Below are 17,079 nucleotides of genomic sequence, written 5' to 3'. Positions count from 1 at the left end.
GGTTTATTACGCTAAAACACACAAATGTAATAGTATTGCCATTATTTACTCTTATCGTTTGTGATGATGTTAACGTCACTGGCAGTTGAGCGATTAAGTGTGTGGGGGAGTTGGGGGCGGGGGCACAGGGCTGTGAGGGCAGGAGAAAGAGGAACTACATCTCCCAGAACCCCCCGGGAAAGTCCACGCCGCGGCGGCGGCGCCCCACCCCTTTCGCCAGTTCGGCCCGCCCCCTCTGGTGACGTCACAGAGGTGACGTCACGGCGCCCAAAGCGAGGCTGGGGTAGAGAGGCCGACTGAGCAGGAGTCGTCCGCTTGTCGTGGAGGCTGCTAGAGAGCCGGCGAGAGGGTGAGCGGGCGAGCAGGCGAGCGAGCTAGAGCAGGCAGGAGGGAGCGACGCGCGGCGCAGAGTAGCGCCGGGGCTGGGCCGCGGCGGAACCCACAGCCGGAGAGGGGCAGCCTGAGCCGGGTGCCGCGGGGTCCCCACCCCCACTCGGCCGGACAGTGCCCGGTGTTCCCCCGTGCGGGGGGCGGCGGCGGCGGCTGACCGGACCGGACAGGACCGCGGGGGTGTTGCCACCTCCGCCAAGGAGCCGGAGCGGCCGCGGGCTCCTCAGAGCCGGGGCCCGGGGCCCGTGATAGACGGGCCGAGGAAAGGAGAGAGGCGGCGGCGGCGCAGGCGACGGGGAGGCAGCGGCGACACCATGTCATCCCCCAGTCCGGGCAAGAGGCGGATGGACACGGACGTGGTCAAGCTGTATCCTTCGTGGAGGGGAGATTCGAGCTGTCGATGGGTGGGGGGCTGTGTGAGGATGCCCAGGGCACCCCTGAAACCCAAGCAGGGGCACTGGGGCACTCCAGGCCACTGTTCGAGGCTCCCTTCCTCTCCTCCCTCCCCCCAGTGCCTACGGCGGCTCCTTGGCACCTCCCAGGAGCCGAGAGCCTTTTCAGCTCCCCCTTTATCTGCAGCACCCCGAAATGTGCGTTGTGTCTCGCTTTTCTGCACCCCCTTTGCCCGTGTCTCTCCTCCACAACGTTTCGATTCCCAGGACGGCCTTTTTTTTGCAGGACCAGCTACCTCTCTGCCACCATGTCCACCTCAGGGTCTCTCCTGTTTGCTTGCTCTGGATTTAGGGACTCGTGATAGAAATTCCCGAGAGTGAAGCCTTTCTTCCTTCTTGAGATGCCTCCATTCCCTCCACTCACTGTGCTGCTTGAACTGGGGTAACTCAAGTGACCTCCTTTATCCCTAATTCCTTTCTATATTAGGAAGAGTAGCCTGCTCCGTGCCCCCTCTTGTAATAAAGAGCTCTGAATGTTTTAAATCAGAGACCCCTGTTATGCTCTCTGGTTCCTAGAAGAACCCCACCGTTTTTCTTTTCACTGACAAAGCCTGTCCCACCCATAGTTGTATGCAGTGAGGACCCCCAGGCCCTCCCTAAGCCACCCTCCATATTGTGGATGTGACAGCTGGGGGAGGGAGAGAAAGAGGATCTCCTTGTCAAAATAGCCCCTGTAGTAGCCACTTAAGCAAAGTCTGTCTATGAGGGTAAGGTTCTTGGAGGGGAATAACTGCCCTGATTTTACCAAGCGACACCCTTTATTCCACCCCACCCCCCCCAACTTTATGTACTCTGGAGGTAGCAGTGGAAAGCTGTAACTGATAAGGGCCCTTCAGGCAGAGGTTTTGGTTGGAGTCCAGACTGATTATTTCGTGACCAGCTAGAGAAATTCGCGAAGGTTCCTGTGACAAATGGAGAAGATTTTTGAGGGGTAATTTAGAGGGTTGGGGGAGCGAGAGGAAATGAGCCCAGTGTTCTGAACAACTAATCCCTGGGGAGAAGGGGAACCGGGGATGGGGAGTGGCGGTCTCTGAAACGCAGTTAAAAAGTCCTGTCTCCTGCTTCTCTTTCTCCCTCACCCCCATCCCCCCACCATTTCCCCCTGTTGCAGGGTTTTGTTTATATAACTCAAGTTGTTTGGCTAGATTCTTCAGGTGAATTCCTTCTTTCTTCCTTTTATTTGTCATTGTTTTTGATTGAACATGTTTCCTCTTTTTAGAGATTGATCATTATTGTCAAATACTCAGTTACGGAATTCTCAGAAGTTTTTTTAAAAAGTAGTTTTTGTGTTTGGTTTGGAAGTGGGGGATGGGAGAGAAGTTGCCTGGGCAAGAGATTTTTTTTTTTCATAATCTTTTCAAGAATAAGGTGTTTTTCTTCTCACTCGGGAAAACTTAGATAGAAATTAGGAACAGGAGATAAAACTTGCAAGTTTTAGGGTTTGAAGTTTTAGAATTTTGGGGTGGTGGGAGGGGGATTACAGAGACGAGCAAAGAGTTAAATTTATCTTCCAAATACATGTCTAGGCACACGTGAAATTGACTCTTGATGAGCTGGTTGTGGCTGTGCTGGAGTTTTGTAAATGTGTGGACGATACCAGTAATATTGGCTTTTCATAATGTTGCAGGAAAACTTGTAACTATCTATGTGTGTTCATTTCACACAAAGCAGTTTCGGGTTTTATTTTTGTTTAGAAACTAGGAAATGACATGGTGGCAGCATCTGAGTTATTTTTATACTGAATTGAGAGTTACTGTCACACCTAATGCAAATTTCTACCTAATGTTTGATTGGGATGGAGGTGGGGAGAGTATTCCAGCTGTTTGTGATCAATGTCAGTGTCTCAAATTATACATACATATTTTTAGAAGATTGAGGATAAAGGGTGAGGCCTAACTTGACCTGATGCCTTTTCCATACAGTGCCTTTTGTTCATTTAGTAGTTGTGGCATCTAGAATGATTACCGCATTTAGGAGTCCGGGTGTGGGGGGTGGAGAGGGAGAGGAAAACAGACAAAGAACAGCAGGGTGTCTTTCTCTTTTTTCTTCTAAGTAGCTTATTTCATAGCTTATTTTTAGTAGAAGATGAAGAAAGGCAAAGATGCATTGGCCTTCTGTTCTTTCCCCACCATTCCTCCTTTCTGACAAAAGAAAGCAGAGGCGCTTTAAAATCATAGATCTCTGAGATAGGAGGACAGCAGTCTCGGGACTTAAAAGCCAGAGGTTATCTTTGTTGCATATTTGTTATTTTCTGGCCTAACTGTAGTTTGGAAGTTAAAATTTTTCTATTTCCTTTTGTGTGAGCATGTGTGTGGTGGGGGTGAGAGATTTTGTGGCCTCTTTTCTCTGTTGAATTCCTATCAGTAGGCCCAAGTGGAGCCAATAATTTTTGAGCAAGATATATTCAGCAAAAATTTAAGGAAAAATTTCCCAGCCCACTATTAAAATTAATGCAATTGTGTGAAAGGGCCGGGGTTGAAAATGAAAGATGGTGGAGAGGAAGTAGAGAAGGTCTGAAGGAATGTACTTGCTTTCTGGCCCTCAGTGCCCCTTGATGATTTCTCTGGTCTGGAGGCCGATAGCTGGTTTCATTGCAATCTCCTGTTTCAGCCCATTTTTGGATGTCTCCTGAGTGTAATTATGCCACCACGATTTACAGCTTGGCAGGGAACCTATATAGTAGGAAAGTAGTGGTTGTGGGGGTAGGGAGAGAAGGGGATGTGTAACTAATTGGCCACTGCTTTCCGCCACCTAGCTAGGTCCTTTACGAGACGCTGTCTCTGGTTGTTGTTTGGAGTCGGTGCAGTTTCTTTTGTGACGGGTTGGTAGGAGGAGAGCTGACTCTCAAGTTAATGCAGGGAGTGAGTGTTTTGCACCGATGCACTTAATAATCTGCTGGGCGATTATGTTCTGAAACTCTGACTCATTCATTGTTTCTGTTCCGATCCTTTGCTGAGGGTTGTGCAAACCTCTCCAGGAGCCTAGAAACTGGTGTACACGACTTTTGGGGGTCCCGTAGGCATGCGTCCCAATCAAAAAACTTAAGAGTGAGCCTAAATCCTGTGGTATGGTCGTGAAGAGTGTGGCCATTTGTTTGCAAAGTCAGATAGATTGGTGATACCGCGCTGTTCCCAGCCTGGCAGGCGTTAAGGTTTCCATCGCAAACCCAAACCCAGGCTGATTATTTAGATTGTCTGAGAACTGGGACTCTGGTGACCTTAAAGCGTGATTTGCCCTAAAGGAATATCAGTTTAAGTTCTCCCTGGTGGAGGAACAAACAGCTCAGATTACATGGGTTTCCTTGTTGGTGGGGGTTACTCGTCTCACCCTGTTGCACAGCCTGGTGATCCTTTTATCTGTGAACCAGTGGCCCCTGCTGAAGGCTGGAGCTGCTTGTTTTGGAAAAGCATATGCAGGCAAAAGGCCTCAGGCACAGCTCCTCACAGCTCATTGGCTGCTCTGTTACTACCCGGAAAAGGAGGAGGGGTGGAGCTACCAAACAGCTGATGGAGTGTGTGACCAGAGTGTTTATATACAAAAGGAGTTGGGGCTGGGGAGGCCTTGTGAGTGGTGTTACAGGATTAAGTGTATTTTCAAGGGGTGAAAAAGCAGAAAACCTGACCTTTCAGAGTGCAAGAAATAAGCGTTCGAGTTTAAATCAGAAAAGTGACTCTGATCATAAAGGGGACTTGGCGCACACTTTATTTGTTATTGGTGTGAGATTTTGGAGTTTGCTTCATAATGCTAAGTTTTCAAAGAATTCCTTCTTCGGAGGGAGTTGCGGTAACTTAAAATAGGATAATGCTGCCACTTTAAATGTGCTTAAATGTCTCATGTGGGGATTCAAAAGTAATGGTAGAAATGTGAGTTTCCCCTACAAAAGCTTGAAGTGGTAGAAAGGGGCAGTGACTTTTATTAAATCCATTAACAGCATTTAGTGAAACCTTACAGAATCCGGGATGTCTGCTTAGGGTTTCAGAAGCTTTCAGTACCAAGTTCATCCCCCTAAAATGTTTGAGCACCCACTTCATGTCAGGTTTGGTGCTAGGTGCTAGGGGTTCAGGAGTGAAAAATTCAGTGTGGGTGGTCATGATGCTTATGTAACCAGTTAATTAAAAAAAAAAAAAAAAAACCCAAAGTAGAAGCTGTTTATAGTAGGTCAGCATTGTATGTATCAGGTTTTTGAATAACTCGTATTTACTTTCAGAATTGACTTTTCAAGGAGAAGAAAGATTAAAAAGTGAATTTTATGCAGTGGGACATATGGGGTTCTATATTCCTGTTACTTAAAAGGTAGTTTACAAAATGGAAACAAAAACATTAAAATGCTTAACCCTTTGTCTTTGACATCAACTTTGGCATTTTGTTGTTAATCAGTAATTATTCTATCCCTAAATCACTAGTCTTTGTTACTCTTTAATTTGTGCTCAGAGTGTAGACGATTCTGTAATCTTTTAACTAGCTCCAGTGTCAGTTGAGAGAACCTGTGTTTTGCTTTTATTTCCTGTGGCCTCTGTTTGTGTGAGATGTTGAGGTGGAAGGTGGGACAGCTTTATGGTCTTCAAGCTAGAAATTAAAGCTTTGGCAACTCCCAGTGTTCTGAATTTGCCTTCTCTGCCTAGATTTTGGTGACAAATATAACATACTGGTACTTATTTTTGTTAAGCAGGAACCTACATGAGTAAGCACTCACAGCTTCAGAGCATCAGAGTCCTGCAGTACACTTCTAGTAAATTACACACAAGCCTGAAAATTCAGTTTTTAGGGGAGAAAAATCTTTTGCAAATGTGACCCATAAAAGTCCCTTAACCCTATTTGTATGCATGTGGTAGGAAAACCTGGATTTGTTGGTTTCCTAGTGTTGTGCAATTTCCCTAGTACCTTGACCTGTGCTTTGTCTGTGTGTGTGTACACGTGTCTATATATATATACACAAATATATATAAAATTTAGTATCTTGTTCTCTTAACAGTTTTGATGGTTCTAAGAATCATTGTTTTTTTGTTTTTTTTTTTTTTAAGATTTTATTTTAGGGGCGCCTGGGTGGCTCAGTTGGTTGAGTGTCCGGCTTCGGCTCAGGTCATGACCTCATGGTTTGTGAGTTCGAACCCCGCGTCAGGCTCTGTGATGACAGCTGGTTCAGAGCCTGGAGCCTGTTTTTGGATTCTGTGTCTCCCTCTCTCTGACCTTCCCCTGCTCACGCTCTCTCTCTCTCTCTCTCTCTCTCAAAAATAAATAAAACATTAAAAACAAATTAAAAAAAAAAAGATTTTATTTTAAAGTAATCTCCACGCCCAACGTGGCACTCAGACTCACAACCCCAAGATCAGGAGTCACATGCTCCACTGACTGAGCCAACCAGGCACCCCAAGAATCATTGGATTTTTTAAGCTTGCAATTCAGACCTGCAAAAGTGCTTATGGTATAATAGCTTCTTAACTATAGACCCACAGTGTATGTTTTAGTAAACTACTTTAATGAAAAAACTTAACCGCATCATGCAAGTAATAAGACAATTGAGGAGAGTATAGGTTATAAAAGGGGAAAGAAACAGTCACTTATAATCCTATCATTTATGCAGTGGTTCTCAAACTTTAGTGTGATCTTAATTTCCTGGAGGGTTTGTCGAAGTAGGTTGCTGGGGTACTAGCTCTGGAGTTGTCTGATTCAGTGCGTCTAGAATGGGGCTCAAGAACTTGGATTTCTAACAGGTTCCCAGATGATACTGATGCTGTTGGTCCACAATAGGAGGGACCACAGCTTAAAAATAATTGTCCTCAAATATTAACATTATAGTGTTTTTTCGTATCAGTCTCCCCTGTCCCCCCACACATTATTTTCAACCTGCTGTTCATATTGTATGTATGTGCTGTGTTTTTGTTTAATATCTTTTGCATCTTTCCCCCCCCAATTAAAAATATCAAACATAATGAATAGGTCGTGTAATATGCCATTCCGTGCCCATTCCATTGATTTAATTCTTGACATTTTTTTTTGGTGATACGATTGAAATTAACATCTTGTGCATAAGGCTTTTCTTGTACTTTTGGATTGTTTTCTACTAGATCAAAGAAGATAAGCACTTGAATTAAAATATTCTTTTTTCCTGTTTTCTTCCAGATGAAAGAAGGTAACCATTTGAATTAAAATATTTCATTAAAAATCTTGGGTCCCCACACTCACTCTAGTCTCATTTTGCTTTGTTGTGTTTTGGTGTGATTTCAGCAGTGAAGCAATCAACCTGTCATAGCCATGACAGATGAATTCTGATTGCTTTGTTTTAGATGGTGTGTGTGTGTGTGTGTGTGTGTGTGTGTGTGTGTGTGTGTGAATGAGTGATAATGGTGATTCTTAAGTTAGGGACACTTTTGTACTTCTCAAAGTGCTTATGTCAGTTGGTATGTTAAATATATTACATTCATTATTAGATCTGACTGGCAAGAGCTACAGAATTAGTTGGAATATCTTGAATTTGTTTCCTTTTGCTTTTCATTGAGGTATAATACACAATAACTATATATATTTAAAAATGATAAATCAGATAATATCACCCATGAAGCCTATCATCACAATCAACCATTGATTTGATTTCTGTCACTATAGATTACTTTGTATTTTCTAGAGTTTTATATAAATGTAATTATAAAATATGTACTTTCTTTAAAAAATGACCCAATTATGTGTTTCTATAAGAAACCCACTTTATTTTCTTTAAGTTTGTTTATTTTGTGTGAGAGAGAAAGCAGGGGTGGGGCAGAGGAAGAGGGAGAGAGAATCCCAAGCAAGTTCAGTGTTCTTAGCACAGAGCCTGATGCAGGGCTTCATCTCCTGAGGAGTGACATTCTGACCTGAGCTGAAATCAGGAGTTGGATACTTAACTGAGCCACTCAAGCGCCCCTAGAGAATGTGCTTTTATATGCATTCTTTCATCATATTTTAGGATTCACCATGTTGTTCTTTTTATTGCTGAGTAGTATGTCATTGTCGAGCTATACCACAGTTTGTTTACCCGTTGCTCTCTTTATGGGCGTTAGGGTTATTTCTGGTTTGGAGCTATTACCTGCGATTGATGTTTTCTTTTTGGTAAATATATAGGGATGGAATCGCTGAATCATGGTGTAGGTATAGGCACTTAACTTTTTAACAGGTAGCCTGAATTTAATTTTGACTGATTGTCTGTATTTCATATACAATTAGAGTGTAACATTAAACTGTTGTTTCTGTTCTGTATTTTATTTATTTATTTATTTTTATTTATTTCTAGGAGAGAGAGAGACCGTGTGAGCAGGGGAGGGTCAGAGAGAAAGAGGGAGATAGAGACTCTGAAATAGGCTCCAGGCTCCGAGCTGGCAGTCAGCACAGAGCCCGACGCGGGGCTCAAACCCACGAACCGCGAGATCATGACCTAAGTGAAAGTCGGACGCTTAACCGACTAAGCCACCCAGGCGCCCCTGTTCTGTATTTAAAGGAATCCCATTAAATAGCAGGATTCTCAAGCACTAATTTCTAACCTGACTCTGTCAAGGCTAGTTTTATAACTGTTTTTCCCCCTCCTCCATTCAAAATTAGTGAATTCAGTTTTCATTGTGAAATATTTCTGTTTTGTGGCCTATTGACGTGGTATATTAGGAATTACGGTCACAAGTAACTTTTATTTTTGCATTTGCGAGTAAGACTCTACTTTTCTGAAAAGATAAGCACACTATTTGTTGATGGTACCCTTTTCTTTTTGTAAAGTATTGATAAGTTTTTTTATACATTAGTTTTACGTAGCACTTCAATTACGTTTATAGCAGTTTACAAATATTTATGTAGGTCTGAGTAGTATCTTCAGTTTTCATATGGACTACATCCAGGAACCATTGGCAACTCAGTGGCAGAACTGAAAACCAATTCTAAGATTAGGGTATCCCTTAATATGTTTTCCTGGAATGTTTTTTTGAAGTTAGTTTTTAAGGGGTGCCTGGATGGCTCAGTTGGTTAAGCAACCAACCTTGGCTCAGGTCACGATCCTCGCCTTCTGTGGGCTGACAGCTCAGAGCCTGGAGCCGGCTTCGGATTCTGTGTTTCCCTTTCTGCGCCCTCTCCTGCTTGCACTCTGTCTTTCTGTCTCTCTCAAAAATAAAGAAACATTTAAAAAAATAACAATAAATAAAGTTAGTTTTTAACAAAATAGATCTTTGTTTTGTAAGTTTTTAATGGGCTGTATTTTGATCAAATATAAATTATTTGATAGGTTGATGGACGTTGCCATAAGAAAATTTGACATTGATTTGTAGTGATTGACATCACACTCTCATAAATCACAAGCATTTGAATTTATGGGTGTTTATGCCTCTTGCTTAAACAATTAACATATTACTGGCAGTTGGAACTTTTAATTTTCCTAACAAGAAAAAAAGACCACCTCCTGGTTTATGCTGCTTTCAGGTGGGAGTCCATGACAATTCATAGACTTTTAGTTCAGTTTTTGGACACTGGGATGGTGCTCTGAGCATGTATGTATATTAGAGAATTATTCTCAGATTGCCAAAATGTAATTGAAGTGCAGGGTAGAAACCTTTTGAAAACACCACAAAGTTAGTGTGTACTCTTGAGAAACCGTTGTTACATTAGCGATTCTCAGGTGGTGTGGTGACCCATGTTAGAAGAATGTTACACTTTTAAGGGCAAGTACTCTTGTAGTGCCTACTCTGAACCTCACCAGAGGCTTGCGGAAGGGCGTCTGGTTGTTTGCAGGCCGGTGCTTGCGCCAGCTGCTGTGGCTGGCACCTCTGGCGCCCGGTGGTGGAAAGCCCCACAGGGCAGCTGTAGGTGGATGAAGGATCCTTTTTGCCTTCCTGGGCTTTTTAGGCATCTAGGGCTTAAGGTAGGAGGGTTAGACAGGTGCTGCTGATCTTTTGACCTGGTCCTGCGGGGAAGTTAGGGAGGGGTAGGAACCCATCTGAAGGGGAGAGGCTTGGCTGGACTTTGTCATCCACTGGAAGACGGACATGGCTGGTGGGTCTGTCCCTGGGCCCACAACAGGTGCCTGGGCTTTAGCTGTAGCGCTTGGAGGAACCGTAGTTAGGGATTTAGAATACTGTTTAATTGATTGGGAATGGAATCTTACCATCTTTTGTTCAACTTCTTGGTTTCTAGCCTGTAAACCACTTTTAGGGGAGTCATTATGTATAAAAAACGTCTCTACGTGGGAAATTGTTATTAATGCTGTAAGTTATACATTTTCTTTTTAGCATTAGGCAAAATGTTTCTTTTTCCACGAATCATGTTTTTATCATGTACACTTTTCAGGGTTTCTTGGATTATAAAATCTTAGTTGAGGTAATATAAATAGAAAATTAGATACAGAGTGTGCCTGGTTCGTGTTACCTCCGAAGCAGTTGGGTTACTACTCTGCTTAGTGAAAATAAACTTAGTTGTTTTGTCCAAGCGGTGCCAGTATAACTTTGGTTATCTGGATATCACTTTTCGGCCAGTTGACATTATATTACATAGTTTCAGAAAGTCTGGTTCATTTTAAAAAAATACACAAATTTGGGCAAACATTTCCATTGTGGTTACCTGTAGAAAATTGATTCAGTTAGAATTGTGTTCGTTAAGAGATCACTGGGTGTAATATAGTTGGTTATATTGTTTTATGGTCTTCTAGACTGCTGAATGTTTAGTACCCTTTTGCTAATCTATTTATCTAAATCTGTATATAAGTTAGTGGGTCTCCTTGGCAACAAAGCCTGAAACTACCTAACCCTTTTTGTTTCACTCCAAAGTAAAGAAATGATTTACTTTTTTTCATTAACAGTCAGTTGTATATGACCTTTATGTATGGTCCCACAGCTGTGAATTGGTACTTGGTCAGATCACTAATTTAAACTAAGGCTTCTACAATGAAATCATCCCATGATGTAGATCTTGGAGATTTGGGGGTTTTATTACACATTGTATTCACATTCGCATTTGTGAATATATGTTCTATGTTACAGAACATAATGCATGTTTGATAACAAACCACTGATCTTGGCAACACAATTAGACATTATTGAATCTGTTAATTTTACCAGCTGCAGCCACCATCTTCATAATGAATAAAGGGAAAATAACCATTTTTTGCCTCTCTGTATCCTTAGAGATTAGAAGCAAAAACAAAATACTTTTAAGTCAGATTTGTTTTATGGGTGGAAGAAAGAGAGGAAATAGACCTTTGAGTGTGTTCTTTAGTCTGATTGTCTGGATTGCGGCCCATTTCTCCTAACAGTTAAGAAAGGCAGGTCTTGAATGTGGTCTCAGATTATCAAATGACATATGTTTGAGTATACTTGTATTGCATCATTTATGTCGTTGAGAACACTTATTTGCTTCTGTCTTGTCTTTCTGTAGGCTCTTGAGTTAGAATAGTTAGGTACCATATTCTTTAGTGATTAATGTGGCTTTTCCTTTGAGGTTTAGCTGAGTTTTATAACCTGTAAACCATGATATGTCAGGAAGACTATTAGTGGCTCGTCAAGACTAATTTCTTTTCATATATTTTCATTTATGTGTGTTTTCTTTTTCTGGTGGTGTTCCTAGCTTCTACTTTGAACTGATTTCTAGAAATCAAATAAAGTTAAATACACTGGCAGGAAAGCACACAAATAAACCCTTGAAGAGAAGATATTGTCAGAACCTTTACAATATCTTACATTCAGGCTTAACTAAAAGTAGTAGTGAAGCCAGGTCCTTTTTTTCTAGAAGTTTGGAAATTAGAGTATACTTGGCCTAGTTCACTTTGTGCAGTTTGGCAATTATTTATCAAATGAGGACTTAGTCATTTACAAGTTTGCTCTGTATCCTCTGAATGTAAAATTGGCTATGCCTTAGATTTGTCTTAACTCTGTTCAGTGAAGTCAGACAAAATGAAACTTAACACCTGAATTTTATGCTCTTATACTTCAGAGGGCCTGGTCTCTCCTGGCCCCTGAAGGGTTTGGTGTTTCTAAGCTGGTTTTATACAAACTGGTCAGTGTTTCTGAGATTCAGAAACTAAACTGCTGGCTCTAGTTTTAAGTCCTCAAGGTAGGAAGCCTAGAGGTCTTTATCACCAGCATCCTCCTGTGCTCTTCAGGCAAGGTAAACGGGATTAGTTCCTCCCTCCCCCCCCCCCCCTGCCCTGCCGTGGGAGCTTGTTCCCAGGATTTAGTTCTAGCCCCTTTGCATCTGGTGATTCAGAGAATGGCTCATGAATGAAATAGCTTGTCTGCTTGTGCTTACTGTCCATTTTTTGGGGTGACTTGGTATATCTGTACAAGCCTTTGAATTGGAGTCTCTTAATTGATACAGATACACATCATTCTGTTTGCTTAATGGGAAATGGAATTAGTAATTCATTTTTTATAGAATTACAAATTAGTGTATGATTTGGATATTTTTAAATTTGGGCTTATTATTTGAATGAATTGGATAAAACATAAGGATTTTAGTCTGTCAGTTCTGGCTGTTTTATTTCTTAAAAGTCATTCCTACAATGTTTTGTCAGCTCTTAAGACATTCTGATGACATTTTATTAAAGTTAAATTTCAGTAGATATGACACTTAACATAGATTTTAGCGTGTTTTTCTATTTGGAGAAAACTTGGAATTCAAATAATAGTAGTACAAAGCAATGGTTGCTTTCTGACTATAAGGGCTCTTTGAGTTGAAATTAACAATTGTGTTATTTCTAGGCAATATCCTTTGTGGCTTTAAGTAATAGTTTGAGAAATACTGATTATTGGCTGTATTGCTTCAGATTTAGAGAGTAAACTCTGTTAACTTTGTTTTTATTATTGATATCAGAAATAGAAGCCAACATTGAAATTAGGAGTCTACTTTTCATTCCTGACTTTTAATTCAGTTTTGCTACTTAGTACTCACATTTTTTAAAAGTTGAGATGAAAGAAAGCTTAGGACGTAATGAGCCTTCCTCATTTTCTGCTGTTTTTGCCTTAATGTTTGATAGCCGTTTACATTTTTTCGATAAACTTTTAATTTTGGGTTTACAGAAAAGTTGCAAAGATACTAGAGAGTGTTCCTGTACGTCACACAGTTCTAGTTACCCCTGTGTTACTTTATGTTATGGTGACACATTTGTCAACACTAGGAACCATTATTGGTTGGTATGTTACTATAAACTTCTGGCTTTATTCAGATTTCACCAGTTTTTCCATGAATGTTCTTTTCCGTTCCAGGGTTCAATCCAGGATACCATGTTATACTTAATGGTCATGTCTCCTTAGTATTCGCTAGTCTGTGACAGTTGTTCACTTATTTCTTGATTTACATAACCTTGACAGTTTTGGAGTGCTGGTCAGGTGTTTTTTGGAGTATTCCTTAATTTCAGTTTAGCTGATTTTTTTCCTCTCCTGATTAGACCTCATGATAGTAAAGGTATTTAAAATTGGCCAAACTCATTGTGGGTTTTTGGAAAGAATACCACCGAGGTGAAATGCCCTTCTCATCACAGATGGGGTGTGTGAGGGGCATATTTCTGTCCTCATGACCTCACAAGTGATGTTTAACTTTGATCCACTGGGCCTTAGTGTTGCTTGCCAGATTTTTCCACTGTCAAATTACTGGTTTTCCTTCAGTATTCTGTTCCTTGGAAGATAGTCACTAAGTGTAGCTGACGTTTAAGGAGCGCGGGGCGGGGGTGGGGTGGGATTAGGTTCTACTCCTGGAAGGAGTTATTGTTTTTGATTTTTTAAAACTTAATTTTTTATTAAAATTCCTTTTTCGATGTGGCTTCTTCTCTCCCTTTAGTTGTGGAGTTTGTTCATCAGTCTTCAGGTCAATTTCTGGGGTATTAGGATGATTTGATAGTTTTCTAACTGTGTTTGTGGGACGATGTCCTCCTCCACCACCATCCTTCTCCTTGGTTTTGAGTTTTGATTTTAACGTATTAGTGCATTAATCTAAGTTGTTAGCCTTTGTTCACAAGTTACATTTGTTTTTGAATGACGTGTAAATTGGTACAGGCTTTTGGAAACAAAATGGGATGTAAATATAGGAGGATGCAGTCTGGGAGCACACAGATGTGGTGGATTTGTTTATTTAACAATTTGCATGGCAAATTTAACTTTGTACATTTGGCTCTTTTTAGAGCTATAATAACTTTTATGTGTGAAAATAAAGATAAACTTAGAATGAACTGAAAAGGTATTAGTTAAAAGCTTCATATGTCAAGGAATTCTGTAATAGAGTTTTAGACCAGAAAGAGGATTTCGGGTGGAGTACTGATAAAATGCTATGACATTCTGCATAGCTTCTTGTTATTAACCAGTTATATAATTAACTTGTAAGAGAGAAGAATATAGTCTTATCAGACACTGATTCTAGCAGAGGATCATTATTTTGGCTTGTAGAAACATTTTATTCTATCTTAAAGGAATGCATTTTTCACCATTTTGATGTCTTTTTCTTTTTCCTTTTTTGCACTTCTATTTTTGTTTCAGTGAATATCTTGGCATAATTGTAATTGTCAGTTTAAACTAGAAATTCAATTACGGGAAGATTAACTGTATAGAATTTCACTTTTTCTTTACTTCAGAATTTCCAGAACAATTGAAGCTTACTCCTTTATTTTTTTATTGTTTTTTTTTTTAAAGTTTATTTATATTGAGACTGAGCATAAGTGGGAGAGGGGCAGAGAGAGGGACAGAGACAGAGAATCCCAAGCAGGCTCCACACTGGCAGCACAGAGCCTGATGCGGAGCTTGAACCCACAAACCGTGAGATCATGACCTGAGCTGAAGTTGGATGCTCAACTGACTGAGCCACCCAGGTGCCCTGAGGCTTCCTCCGTTAAATGAGGAAACTCATTTTACTTTGACAGTTTTTGGTGTAGTTAAAAAAATTTTTTTTAACTTTATTTATTTTGAGAGAGAGAGAGAGGGAAGGGAGGGAGGGAAAGAGAGAGAATGCAGGGGCGGGGCAGAGAGAGAGGGAGAAAATCCCAAGTATTGTCAGCATGCAGCTTGACGTGGGACTTGAACTCATAAACTATGAGATCATGACCTGAGCTGAAATCAAGAGTTGGATGCCTAACCGACTGAGCCACCCGGGTGCCTCTGGCGTATTTTTATTTTGGTTGATGTACTTGCCCCTTTCTCCTTTCTCTCTAGCAATGACACTAAAAGATGATGACATTTCTTTTCTTGAATAGAGTATAGTTGAGGCTGTTGGTTAAGTGACCTCTGGAAAAGTAATAGTGAGATATTAAAATTTGGCCAAACCCATTTGGGTTCTAGGCTGAAAAGTTAAGCCAGAGTATCTCTCTCAAGGGCTTCCTTGAAAATAGTGAAGAAGAAAGTAGAAATTGAATATTAATGGAAAATATCTTGCTAGTTATAAACATAGTAGTAATAAGTAGTTATAATTCTTTGAGATTGTAGAGAACAGTTCAGAATTTATGTATCAACTTAATGGGGGCGCCTGGGCTTTTGTGTGGTAAATAAGTCAGAAATGTTTATAGACAGCTGTTTATTGGTTTAGTAACCCCAGTGGTGGTGCACTTTCAGACTTTTGGCCTTAAATAATACTAGCACTTGGATGTCATGTAGCTGTTAAGAATCAGTGTGGCACTTAGGGCCATCTTACTGGTTTGATGACCCTGTGCCAGGTGTTGAACTGGTTCTTTTGTATTTGTTTCCTTTGCTCACTTTCTTAAGTTTGTGTATCCGGTGGGCCTTTACAAGAAAAGAAACAATCAAGACTTAATTTTTTTAGAGTAGTTTTAGGCTCATAGCAAAATTGAGAAAGCAGAGATTTCCTGTATCCCTCCGGTCCCACTCATGAACAGCCTCCCCCGTTGTCAACATCCTCTGCCAGAGTGGTACATTTGTTACAGTTGATTAATTTGTACTAAAATGTGATTATCACCCAAGATTTGTAGTTTATATCAGAATTTATCTTAGCGTTGCATATCTATGTGCTTGGACATCTATATAAGGACATATATCCATCATTATTGTGTCCTACACAGTATTTTCACTGCCCTGAAAATTCTCTGTATTTCACTTACTCATTCCTCTCTCCCCTAACAGCTGGCAACCAGTTATCTTTCTATTGTTTTCATAATTTTGCCTTTTTAGGATGTCATATAGTTAGAATCCTACAGAATGGAGCCTTTTCAGATTGGCTTCTTTTGCTTAGTAATACAGATTTAAATTTCCATTATGTCATTTCATGGCCTAATACCTCATTTCTTTTTAGTGCCAAATAATGCTCCATTGTCTGGATGTATCACAGTTTGTCCATTCACCTTGGTGAACCATTTTTAGTGAACAGAGATAAAATTCACCTTTGTATTTTTTTTTTTTAAGTCTCTTAGTAGCAGTTAGTTAAATTTTATACTTCTGGCCCATTCTGTCCTCAACTCTACCTTTCTTGACCCCTGATGCTTGTTCTATAATGTGATGTTTCTCACTATTTCTCATTTGGTCTGTCTTTCTTTCTTTCTTTCTTTCTTTTCTTTCTTTTCTTTCTTTTCTTTCTTTCTTTCTTTCTTTTCTTTCTTTTCTTTCTTTTCTTTCTTTTCTTTCTTTTCTTTCTTTCTTTCTTTCCTTTCTTTCTTTCCTTTCTTTCTTTCCTTTCTTTCTTTCTTTCTACATTTATTTGAGAGAGAGAGACACTGAGTATGAACTAGGGACGGGCAGCAAGAGAGGGAGACACAGAAGCCAAAGCAGGCTCCAGGCTCTGAGTGGTCTGTACAGAGCCTCATGCGGGACTTGTACCTCAATAACTGTGAGATTGTGACCTGAGCCAAAGTTGGATGCTTAACTGACTAAGCCACACAGACGCCATCTCATTCTGGTATTTCACTTAATTCTTGTAGCATCCTTGCTTTGAGATGTTATGGCTTACTTTTTTGTTTTTAATTTTTTTGTGTTTTTATTTGTTTTTGAGAGAGAGAGAGAGAGAGAGAGCGCGAGCATGAGCCAGGGGAGGGGTAGAGAAAGAGAAGACCAAATCTGCAGCAGGCTCCAGGCGCTAAGCTGTCAGCACAGAGCTTGACACAGGGCCCAAACTCATGAACCGCGAGATCACGACCTAAGCTGAAGTTGGCTTCTTAACCAACTGAACCATCAGGGAGTCCTTGTGGTTCACTTTTTTGGGTAAAAAATCCTGGGCTACACAGATGGGCTGGAAATGCTGAGATCCTAGAGGAAGTCCTTCTGGTGATAGGTCTGGAGCCAATGAGAGTTTCTCATGCTTTTGTCCCTTG

The 17,079-nt window shown here is 40.8% G+C and overlaps 1 protein-coding gene across 2 annotated transcripts in view; it reads left to right on the top strand.

Moving 5' to 3' along the window:
* The first annotated feature begins 266 nt into the window (after positions 1 to 266).
* Positions 267 to 17,079, top strand: part of UBE2H (ubiquitin conjugating enzyme E2 H) — a 106,926-nt gene continuing 90,113 nt past the window's right edge. The window contains exon 1 of one of the 2 annotated variants that reach the window (XM_039242784.1): positions 267 to 757. In XM_039242784.1, coding sequence (XP_039098715.1) covers positions 705 to 757 — 53 coding nt within the window. In that variant the 5' untranslated portion in view covers positions 267 to 704. The remainder of the gene's footprint in view (positions 758 to 17,079) is intronic. The other variant, XM_039242778.1, reaches the window with a different exon arrangement.

The sequence above is a fragment of the Hyaena hyaena genome, unplaced genomic scaffold (assembly GCF_003009895.1).
Source record: "Hyaena hyaena isolate Hyena2069 unplaced genomic scaffold, ASM300989v1 scaffold_8, whole genome shotgun sequence".
NCBI lineage: Eukaryota > Metazoa > Chordata > Mammalia > Carnivora > Hyaenidae > Hyaena > Hyaena hyaena.
This window is presented reverse-complemented; position numbering and strand designations above follow the sequence as displayed.